This window comes from Osmia lignaria, chromosome 2, assembly GCF_051020975.1.
Source record: "Osmia lignaria lignaria isolate PbOS001 chromosome 2, iyOsmLign1, whole genome shotgun sequence".
Classification (NCBI taxonomy): Eukaryota; Metazoa; Arthropoda; class Insecta; order Hymenoptera; family Megachilidae; genus Osmia; species Osmia lignaria.
The window spans coordinates 3,679,254-3,691,283 of record NC_135033.1 but is presented as its reverse complement, the minus strand read 5'-3'; the positions used below and the strand labels follow the sequence as shown (position 1 = coordinate 3,691,283).

The following is a 12,030-nucleotide window of genomic DNA, read 5'->3' as shown; positions in this document are numbered from 1 at the left end:
TTATTATCTAATAAAAGAAATTATGAGAAGTATAGAATAATTTCATAAAAATTATGGACAGTAAAAGCAATGAAACATTGTAGAAATAATAAATTTGTTTAAATTAAAAATACTACTCCATGAAGCTTTCAATATTTTCAATGTAACTGGCGGTGAGTGTTCACTGTAGTTATTGTTGCTTCTTCTATTTTCTTGTGCCTATCGAACCTAATCTAATCTAATCTAACCTCCGACATACTAAATCTTTATATTTTGCTTTATCAGATGTTGCAAAAAAAAAACGCATGTTAAATTGTTCATATAGAATATTTGGCTCGAAGTCTTCATTACTGGATGAATCAGTGAAAGAGAAGCGAAGGTACCATCCACTTTATTTTCCAGAGGATGAGAGAATATCTCCACGTATATTAGCTGGTATGATCGCATACACAAAGTGGCTGAAATTAGCAACCCTCTTATTGATTCCTTGAGGACGACCTTGCGCTTTCTGCTCTCACACACGATATTGAGAGGAAGGTTTCTCAGTGCATATTACCGGATGCTTGGCGTCGCTGAAGCTGCACAGAAGCATTCGTCCATACTTGTTAACCATAAATAAATATTGGAAAAGTGAGCTCATGACGTAATTCATTCAGACACTCTTCCCTTTCATTCTCTTATTTTATATTGTGTTTTCTATTTTCTGCTTTACGGATTCATCTGATGTATACATTAAGCTTTACAATTACCATTTTAATTGGGAAATTAAATACACAATACAGGAATCATTATACTGTAATAAAATTATTATATGTATTTAATTTTTGCAAAAGATTATTTTTTCACAATTTTTCCTACGGATATGGAAACCTTCAAACACGGTTTAAAATTTATGTAAATAGCCACTTACGCAGTTATTTTATTATATTTTTATTATTAACAAATCTGTGGAGTAATTTTTGTAAAACAATGATTTTTTCACAAATTTTTTCTTAGATATATAAATTATTAAGAATGGTCTAAAATTTATGTCATTAATTACTTATGCAGTTGTTCCATTATATTTTTATTATTAACAAATCCATTAAATTATTAGTTTGTCATTAAATCACCAATTTAAGGTGAATGGTGATGTCTACTTTGAATGCAGCGGAAAAGAAAAATTTAGCATACTATCATTCAGATTAAGTAGATTAAACCTTTAGAAAATAAACTTTTTCGTTGAAAGAGACGTCCTTGAATAAATCAGGAACGAAAATGGTTTCAAATGATATTCATGAAGGAATTTATGAAATTCAGTAGCAAAGATCAATAGCGGAAGCGAAAGGTAATAAAAATAATGTATGTCTGATAACCACGAGAAAATTATTCATCATTGAATATTTATGGCAACTGTCATTACTTCATCGAAAATAAATCTTCATGTAGAAAATCCACGATATTTCTTACACTTTTGGACAACGTTCAATTTTTCTTGATTCTTTTCCAAACGAAGTTACCAGAAGCTCTGTATAATATTTTTGTTACAATGAAAATAATGATTAGGTATGTGTAAAAGGGATAAACATAATTATATGTTACAAACATAATTGTGCAATGAATTAAGTTATTAATCATCGACAGGTAATTTGGATAAAAGTGTAATTTGAATTTCTTCCTTTATTCTTATAGAAAGGAGTTTCAAACATTTGACGTAAAAAATGATTGTACTTTGATAAATATTCCGGAATTTTTTATTATGTACTTCATCTTCCTCGACTCGAATAATTTTGTATATGTGTTATAATATAGAGTAATATTATAATATAATATGCATTTCATAATATTACATATTTATAATAATATTACAGTATATTACACTGTAATATGTTATGATGTACTGTATTGGGAAAAGCAGTTCTCAATATTTCAACTTTCTAGGTTCAGGGGTTTCGGCTGGGCATTGATTGTTTCTAATTGTAAATTAATGAGTCAGTTAGGAATTTACATACGTATAGAGATTATGATCACAATTTAAATTGCAATAAATTAGAAGTCTCCTTTCCATATTAATTACAGTTAATTAATACTGTTTATACGTTAACCCTCGCACGGCGGACCATGGAGAGAGCCCCAATTTCAATTTAATTTTGTATTTCATATTATTTTCATGTTCTAAATTTAACACTGTTCCTTGAAAAATTGTTCTTCCAATATATGAAACTCTTTCGTTTAAAAGTAATGCATTTAACTTTAGGTTAATATCCTTGTATATGTTTCGTAAGTTGGGGTCTCGATTGACCCAGACTTCGCTGTTCAGGGATTGAAATCATTTTATATGAACAGAAGGTGCATCTGATTTTTCATGGAACATTTCTCAATTTTCAAATAGAATGAATTTTTAATCTTTCTCTTTGATATCCATAACGAGACTTTATGAAGTTTTAAATTTCTTTCTCTGCAAAATTACACTGAAAAGTCTCGCTACTTTTATTCCAGAACTTTTAACCGATTATCAGCAGCGAAAAATCACGTAATGCTTTGTCTTTTCACCATGTGCAGGAATTTACGAGGCGTTTGGGATTGCTCGTAGCAAACTTTATCGTTTCAACGTAATTCGCCTTTCCAAAAGCATATTTTATGTTTTCACCTTTGGCTTTAAATCTCTGGAACGTTGAAATTCGAAGATACGTCGAGCAGTTTTCTTTTTAGAATCTTTTATGCGATCTCGTGGATATCAAATGACAAATGTCTCCGCTTCCTTTGAAATCTTATTCAAGTCTTGCTTCTGATTTTGATACATTATAAGTATCGGAAAAAAATTTGGTACCTATAGGAATTTTATATTTTCATCTGGTGTCAAAAAACTCAACAGGGGTAATAATCTAATTATGAATCTAATATCATGATAAATATTGGACTATTGATACTTAATACCGATTTTATCAGTTGCCATTTATATTAATAAACGAATATATAAGTTAATCTTTCATTGTACAATTTTCTTAATTTTGATTTAAAAAAATACATTTTTAAATTCTTATGTATGCTAACATGTAATAAGAAAATAAGAACTAAATTGTTGCTATTTCAAGGACATATTTAAAGTAAAATCTCTTAATATTGCAAATTTGCATCTTGTGTTTTCTACAATTTTATCAAACCCATGTTGTTTTGAGACTAATTCTTGAAAAGCCTATCTTTCAGTTGAGAAAATGAATTTTTGTATTTAAATTATATTTAACCTTTCTTTTTTAATAGAAAAAAATTTTAGTGTCAAAGCATTTAATCAATGCTTAATTTGTAGTTATCACTTTATCAATTTCTCTACTTTTTGTTTTGTGGAATCAATCAATTCTGTAAATGATTGATTCCATAAAACAAAAAGTAGAGAAATTGATAAAGTGATAACTACAAATTAAGCATTGATTAAATGCTTTGACACTAAAATTCTTTTCTATTAAAAAAGAAAGGTTAAATATAATTTAAATACAAAAGTTCATTTTTCAAATATGTCAAATTTGGTTAGTAATTTTCAGTATGGTTGAATTTTGAGTTTAATTCATCAGTTAAGAATGGTTGAATGCTAACTATGCATGATATTTAACTTTTCTTTATTTGTTTTAATATTGAAGCAATGAATAGTTAACTCTGATTCACGCAACTATCAAAAGAATCATAGGCGAAGGGGTTAAATCAGCCATGATCCACGCAGCATTAAATTAAATTGAGCTATTTGAGCTTCTCTTCAAACTTCTCATTTAATAGAGCTAGAGGAAGAAGAAAGCACAGGCTTTATCATCGCATTATGAGAATCATGAACAGAGAATTCTTGGTTCACGACTCGTGTCTTCTTTCTTCCTCTATACGTCTCTGTTTCTTCCTTCGTTCCCCCCATAAATCGCTCCTGCAAGTGTGAGGATTATAGCACAGTCCTGGAAATTAGGCTATATATCTTGTTTCGTGCGTCTAAACGTACTTCCTGTAATGTGTTTCTAAGGATGAAGAAATAAGAGCTTACACCTTGAATATGATACTCAAAATAGTGAACATTTAAATTACTCTATTTACTTTTAATAAGAGTTTAATTAAATTGTTAACTTAATTTTCTAGATATTATATTAAAATCATATTCGGTATTTTATTCTTGGTTTTTGTACGTGTAGAGTTATTTAGTGTTACTACTAGATTTCTTCAACGTTCTACATCATTTTTCATTTTTTGAATGAGATACTTTGAATACTGTGGAGGCTATTGGTGACTACCACTACAAATTTAATATATGTAATATAATAATTGAAAGAAAATTCTAAGTAATTGGGGGATGCTTAGAAGGAGAAATTCTGCCTATCCGTCGATTTTCCTGAGTAGCATCGGATTACAAAATTTTAACGATAAAGAGGTAATAAGTAATATCACATTAATTTTACAAGGTGCCAAACAGAAATTTAAACTGAAAAATAAAATAGTTACAATTTGAATAATTATAATATTTATTCCTTTTGGAGTCCCCGCAGACTGCAGACTTTCTATCGGCCGATAGTTTGGTCGGGTTCTGAAGATATATGCAAGTGCGCATATTACAACGATTCGGTATCGGCCGATAAATAAAGTTTGATGGGCTACACACGATTGCATTCAAACTAAACTATCCCCCCAATATCTCTCTTTCCACCCTTTTTTTCTTTTTTCACCAACCCGAGATATTTTAGTTGGCCCAGTGTGCGCGTTAACAAGGCAACCCGACCAAACTATCGGCCGATAGAAAATGTCTGCTGCACAGCACAGTCTGCGGGGGATGATTATCTTTTTACTCTACCTCTCAAATTAAGCATAACACATTCCTATATTAATGTATTGATGCCGGCGGAAAAAGGCGTTTCTCGTCTTGGGATCGTCTGTCAGCTTCGTCAGTGGAGCTGATAACAGACGATCCCTGCCCCAGATACCTATCATACCGGAATTCGGAACTTCTATATATTCGAACCGCATGCCAGGCGACTGCTTGCGAGAACACTGTCACCGATCCTCTCGCCGCCACCTAGCGGTCCCCGGCCCGAACTACAGGCGTCCGGGGAGACGTAACCCTCTCGCCCCTCCACTCAACGTCCACATTAATATTTGTTATTTGAGATCAAAAGCTATCGGTTTAATGGTATCGAATAAATATGAACTTGCGTTTACATTGAGTTACAATGATAGAACTAAATGTAAACTTCTAACTTGCTCTAATAATGTCATATCGATGCACTGCTACTGACTATGCGTTTATAAGGCTCGATGGAGGCCGGCAACTTTATGTTATATATCTGCGATTGTACTTATATCGTTCTTTTTTTGTTCAATATCGCATGACAAAAAGTCGCTTGTCTGCATCGAGCCTAAGGTCACAAAGTTAATGAAATTTTTCTCTTCTAATCTTCATTAATTGACTACGTTGTAATTAGTACTGCATCATTAATATAATTTTAAAGGGAAAGATTTGAATACGTAAGAACATATGAGAAGGCCCCACAAACATATTGAAATTCTGGAACTCTACAATTTTGGAGTTCTGAAATTTTGGATACCTGAAATTTCAAAAATTTATAATTTTAGAATTTATGAATTTTGTAATTTTGTCATATTGTAATTTTAGAACTTCAGAATTTCAGAATTCTAAAATTTGATAACTGTGGAATTTTTAAATTTAGGAATCGTGGAATTTTAGGAATTTAGTATTTTTGAATTTTGATATTCGGGAATTATGGGATTTAGAATTTTTGAATTTTGAAATGTTAGAATCGTGAAAGATTTGCATTTTGAAATTTGGAAATTGAGAAATCTTGGTAATCTAGTACTTTGGAATTTTGAAATTTTAAAATTTTTATACGATGAGAGAATCAGTCTAGGCAGTCCACACATCTTTTACGAGTGCAAGCCAATTTCAAATACGACTTAAATGCAATTATTCACTACACTGCGTAAATTGCGAGATTGGAATGACTGTCAGTGCCATATATAGTATCAAACAGAGGCATAGTGAAGTGTTGAAAATAGATACATTCTAGACGGAAGATATTGTGTACATTCTACGACTCATCGCGATAAATAACACAGATGTAATAGCGATTAAATGCAAAAACACTGCACCTCTTGAAAGATCAAGGCAAGAGATTGTAAACAGGGAGTGCTAGATCTGGTACCTTACTCATGTATCAACCGAGATCGTAAATCATTAGCAAGTAGACAGCGTAACAGAAATGACGTGTTTTATGTAGCTGATTGTCAGTGTTGAATTTGAATTTAAATCTACAACAATGATGTGGTCAGTTTTAGAGATTGTTGGATTCCTTGTTGCAATATTGATTTTGCTGTACTATTATTCCACATCGATTTTGGAGTACTGGAAGAAACGAGGCGTGAAAGGACCGAAACCTATCCCATTTTTGGGAAACTTTAAGGATGTGTATCTTGGAAGGATTTCAATGAACGACTGTTTCGTGAAAGCTTATCGCGAGTTCAAGGGTGAACCGATGGTCGGAGTGTTTAGTGGTCACATCCCACATTTAGTTCTAAGGGACCCGGATTTAATAAAAGATGTTCTTATTAAAGATTTCCCTAACTTCGTGGAGAGAATGGTTGTCCCTAACGAGGTATGTTGTGATCACGACTTTGTCATAAATCGAGAAAATTGATTTCTCAGGAAAGTAGTTTGAATTTTATTTTAAAACAAAATAATTAGGTATATCCGATGAAGAACTATAAATATTATATTGAACACCCTTTATTCTTTTTCTACTGGGAAATTTATTTTCACAATCACTTTCAGTGTTAAAGCGTCATTTGTTAACATTTAATTCTGTAACATCTATTTTACCCCGTATACATTTTTTGTTTAATATAAATAAAACTAATTTTTATATCGTAACAGTTATAACAGTTTGCACAAGGAATATATTGTATGAACATATACCGTGTAATATATGTATGTATTTATGTAAGTAAAATGAGGGTTAAACTTTACTTTAGGGGACATCACTTTCTTTTGGATATGGGTTCCATCACTAGCTGAATTTAAATTACTCATAAAATTGATACAGTAGAAGCAATAAGCAAATGCATGGGCTGTACCCTCTCTCTCTAAGGTAAATATGTATAAACCTAACTAACTAAGCCAGTATCAAAGGGTCTAGCCGTATAAGCATAGTGAATCGGCCCCAGCAACAATTTCGGTTAATATTTATACCACATAATGCTCTTTACCTAAACAACAATTGTGTGCAATTTCAACCCCCTACCCTCTCTGATAAAGGAGATATGAGAGTAAAATCCCAAAACTTTACTATTTTTTTTCTCGGAAACTATTTAAGATATTTGAACACATTAAAGTGCAAATAGTAGGTATTCATTAGCTGTATTTCAAATGCACTGAAAGTGTCAAACTTTACATGCTCATAACTTTTTAACCACTGGATTCCTAAAGTTAACACATCAAAAACTATAAATTAAAGAGAAATGGTCCAAAATTTTGGGTACCCTAAAGTAAAGTTCAGCCAAAATGAGAATCTGCATTTCATAAGCTTGCACTTGCACTATTATATCAGGCACAATTGCTGCGTTGTGTCAACATGTTGATGAGAAATAATCAATTTCTAATCTAATGGTTTTTTCATACAAATGATAGAAAATAGAAAGCCACACGTACAGCAAAACCAATTACACCAAATTATGTTCCCTCCGAAAGAACTGAATTTCTTTCTAACGATCTTTTGTACATACACTATACAGGCACTAATATATCTACGTTATATTTTACAGGTTGAACCATTAGCAGATGAACTATTCAGCATTGAAGCAAAAAGATGGAAACCCTTAAGAGCCCGTCTCTCGCCTGTTTTCACTTCAGGAAAGCTGAAAGAAATGTTCGGTTTACTGGTAGAATGTGGAAATCATTTTGAAGAGTACTTAAAGAAACTGGTTGAGAAGAGCGAATATATTGCGACCCGTGAGATATCTGCAAAATATACTACCGATGTGATCGGTTCCTGTGGGTTCGGGATAGAAATGAACGCGTTAGCAGTAGAAGACAGCGAATTTCGTAAAATGGGCAGAGCAATCGTCCGAACAAGTGTGAAATCTGTTATTAAAGACAGACTGCGGGAATATCCGTTCCTATTTAAGATCTTCGGACGATTCCTTCTCGATTCTGAAGTCGATGACTTTTTCATAAGAATCACCAAAGAAAGTATAGATTATAGGATAAAGCACAATTTTCATAGACATGATTTCATTGAGACTTTGGTAAACATGAGAAAGGATCCTGGAGATATTAGTGATAAACGTAAGTCCTTATCCCTTTGACTACGAAAGACGTATATTTACGCTCTCATAGATCAATTAATATATACGAAAGGCGTATTTATACGCTTCACATTTCTATTAATATACAGGGTGTTCTACAACAGGTGGGAGATTTTTTAAGGGGTGATTCTAGGGATCAAAATAAGATGAAAATCAAGAATGACGAAATAACGTTTGCGGCTTTGCTTTTAGTAATTAACGTTTAAAAATTCGAGTAATTAAAAAAAAATTTTTGTTGAAAAGTTTAATTATTGTAATATTTATAAAAATTCAAACTTCTACCATACTTAAAAAAACACCCTGCATAACACATTTACTGTTTTACTAAATTGATCCAACACAGAATGTATTATTTTATGTAACATAGTAACTGCAAATAGTTAAATATCTGCAACTGTTTTGATATTTTGAATGTGCATTTTGGTCAATAAACATAATGATGTGCGAGAGCCAGTTATAGCGGGCATCGCGCCGTATATGTGGTTTGTTCCGTGGGGGGTGCGTCGCAATCAAAGGGTTACATTGCAGGCCTTAGTAATTTACTTATTAGCAACTGATAGATAAGCTGAATTTCTTGCAACATTTTACATCCTTCCTTTAAAACATAATTTCATTTATTTGTAGAGTTGAGCGACGCCTTCTTGGCTGCACAAGCCTTCGTCTTCTTTATTGCTGGTTTCGAAACTTCTTCGTTAACTATCACTCATGCTTTATACGAGTTAGCATTTAATCAGTCGATTCAAGACACAGTTCGAGCAGAAATTAAGGATGTTCTAAAACGCAACAATGGAGAGATCACATATGACAGTATAAGTGAACTGAAATATTTAGATGCAGTCTTTAAAGGTATGTATAGATTTTGCATTTAGTTTGTTGCTTAAATTAATATGTGCATATATTGACTAATGGTCATTGTTCCGTACCAAGGAACACGTTTAGAAGCATTTCGTAAGACAGTTTATGACGTTTTCTCGAGGAAAATAGCGATTTTTGAGTTTCAAAATTTTTAGTAATGCCGGCAATAGTAATTTCCCTTTTTCGTACCATGCACTTAGAATTTTCAATTTTCGCTTCGTTTTCAATAGCCACAATCATAAACTTGGTCTTTCGAAGGGTAAGTTCGAAAATGATCGACTAGCGGTGCTTGGCCTTCGAGGATCAATCTCGATGGAAAAACCGTGGCAATACCGAACTTTCGCAGTCCTCACGTACGTTTAGGTATTGCCCCATCCTCTTCAGACGAAGTCGCGCTAAGGGCGCAAGGAAGGGCGGTTGCAATACCAAGAAACACGCTGATTGGTAAATTAACTTCTCGTCTGAAACCAATCAGCGTGTTTTCTCCGGACACCAAAAATCGAGAAGGCGAGGACGACGCGACGGCGCGTCACTCAATTCAATTCGGCCAACGACAACGTTTCGTATTATCGTTCCACAACTTAACGTTCGATACCATATACTGCTGTCAAAATTAATTTCGCGAGACAACGCGTCCCGACGAACGCGTTGGTCATTGATGGCTACTCCGAGCTTTACAACCTCAGAAAGGAATATTACCTCGAAATAAGCAACTCGCTCGGGACAGAACATTGCTTATTACGAAGCAGGTAGAGCGGAGTTCACCAGAGTCCATAACTACGAAAAGACCAGTTTTCGTTCTTTCGTGCGCATCTTCGCCCTGATTGGTGGTACTCCCAAACGAAGTAGAAAGCGATTAGCGGAGAGCTCGCTGCGTTCCCCCACCATCTTTCAACCTGCGCGTCGCAGTTATGGACTCTGGTGAACTCCGCTATATGCTAATCGGCTTGACGAATGAGAGATCGTCAAGATACGTCACTCGTAGAAACGAGTAAGAGATGTAAGGTAGCGGCAAACGGATCTTTCACTCGTTTCTCGGACCTCTCACTTTGCGGGCCACTTCAAACAAAGAAGAGCGGGTAGCGAGTTGCTTATTTCGAGGCAATTGTATAATATTTACAAAATTGGCGGTTAGTCGCGACGCGGTGCGAACAGTATCGGTTCGTCACCATTTATGTTTATCGTCTTTTATAGAAACATTACGAAAATATCCGGTAGTATTATGGTTATCCAGAACAGCAATGACTAATTACACGTTTTCGGGTACAAAAGTCACCATTCCGAAGGGTCAACACGTAGTCGTGCCCGTTGATGCTATTCAGAATGATCCAGATATTTTTCCAGAACCGGAAGTCTTTGATCCTAACAGATTTCTTGACGATAATGCTAAGGGCAGACATCCAATGTTTTATATACCGTTCGGAGATGGCCCAAGAAATTGCATTGGTAAGATATTGTTTAATTAGAATTCAAATATGAATTAAAAAGTTCTAAAATAAATTTAATTTACTTTTTTTTTAGGCGCAAGGTTTGCTAAGATTCAAACCAAGGTAGCGATGATCAAAATTTTATCAAATTTTAAAGTAGATCCATGTGAGAAGACTTCTAAGTACAACAGAGATCCAAAATCACTGATGCTTTTGCAACCAGGGCATGGAATATATCTAAAAATGACAAAGATTTAAGCATAGAGTAAGAGGAATCATTTAGCACTAAGCTGCGGTAGATTTGAAAATTTGTTTTAGGGACTTCATATATTGGAGGTATATGAAATAGAATACATAGTTATTATAGTTACATTATTCTTAACCAATTAACCCTTGAACAACGACGCCTGGGTCAATCGATATCCAAACTTACAAAATGTATACAAGGATATTAACCTAAAGTTAAATATATAATTTTTAAACGAAAGAGTTTCATATGTTGAAAGAATAATTTTTAAATGAACAGTATAAAATTAAAAAATGGAAAATAATATGAAGTGCAAAAAATAAAAATTGAGGGTCTCCATGGTTCGCCGTCCGAAGATTAACAGTGCAGTAAAGATTCGATGAAAGCGAAACAGATCTGTTCGATGAAAGTGAAGAACTCGACCCTACAACTGAGGGGGGGGGGGGGGGGGGTCTTTTCTCGCTGGTGGTGCCCCGGCATACGATTCTATAGGAGTTCCGAACAACGGTGTTATACGTGTCTGAGGCAGGGATCGTCTGTTGTCAGCCCCACTGACGAGTCTGGCAGATAATCCCAAGACGAAACACCTTTTTCTCCCCTCTACTATAATAGTTTATCGCAGACAATGTAATATGTACATACACAGATGTGTAACGCTATGATTGTCACGACAAGGAAGAAGAGCCGCAGGGGGCTGTGAAATTCTGCGAATCATTTGTACATACACAATTTGTAAATACAGTAGATATGTAGTTGTAAATATAGTCTTCCCCTCTAAACGAGAGTTTAGAAGCTTGACAAATTTTTCACTTCTTTGGAAGTGGAAAATTGTCGTCTGTGGCAATGTAACAAGAGTCTACTGTAGGTCAACAAGTTCTGCAATTAGATATTATGCAACAGATCGTTCCTGAAATACAATTTCCCACGAAGCACTTTTTGTACCTTTACAAAGAAGAAGATAATTAAGGATCTTTCCTAGTATCTTATTAAGTGAAGGGGGGATCCTGTAAAAATGAACAAAATTTGTAGGATACAATTTTGAAAATACGTATTTTTATAGCATTTTTTACGCAGAATTCAAATACGCAGAAATTAATCTGTAACCTTTTTTTTACGTATCGGAGCGTGAAATCCATAACCTTACTTTTTCAGTGCCCTGAACATATGCTGCAAAAAAATGTTCAGCTCAGAACCTTTATT

The 12,030-nt window shown here is 33.9% G+C and overlaps 2 protein-coding genes across 2 annotated transcripts in view; one reads left to right on the top strand and one right to left on the bottom strand.

Moving 5' to 3' along the window:
* The window catches only part of LOC117605966 (uncharacterized), a 358,528-nt gene that overhangs the window by 23,298 nt on the left and 323,200 nt on the right, over window positions 1–12,030 (bottom strand). The window lies entirely within an intron of this gene.
* Window positions 6,160–11,271, top strand: LOC117605968 (putative cytochrome P450 6a13). Its single transcript, XM_076690990.1, has 5 exons — window positions 6,160–6,593; window positions 7,759–8,281; window positions 8,926–9,147; window positions 10,351–10,602; window positions 10,678–11,271. Exons 1-5 carry the CDS (start codon window positions 6,258–6,260, stop codon window positions 10,839–10,841), a joined length of 1,497 nt encoding a protein of 498 aa, XP_076547105.1. The 5' UTR covers window positions 6,160–6,257; the 3' UTR covers window positions 10,842–11,271.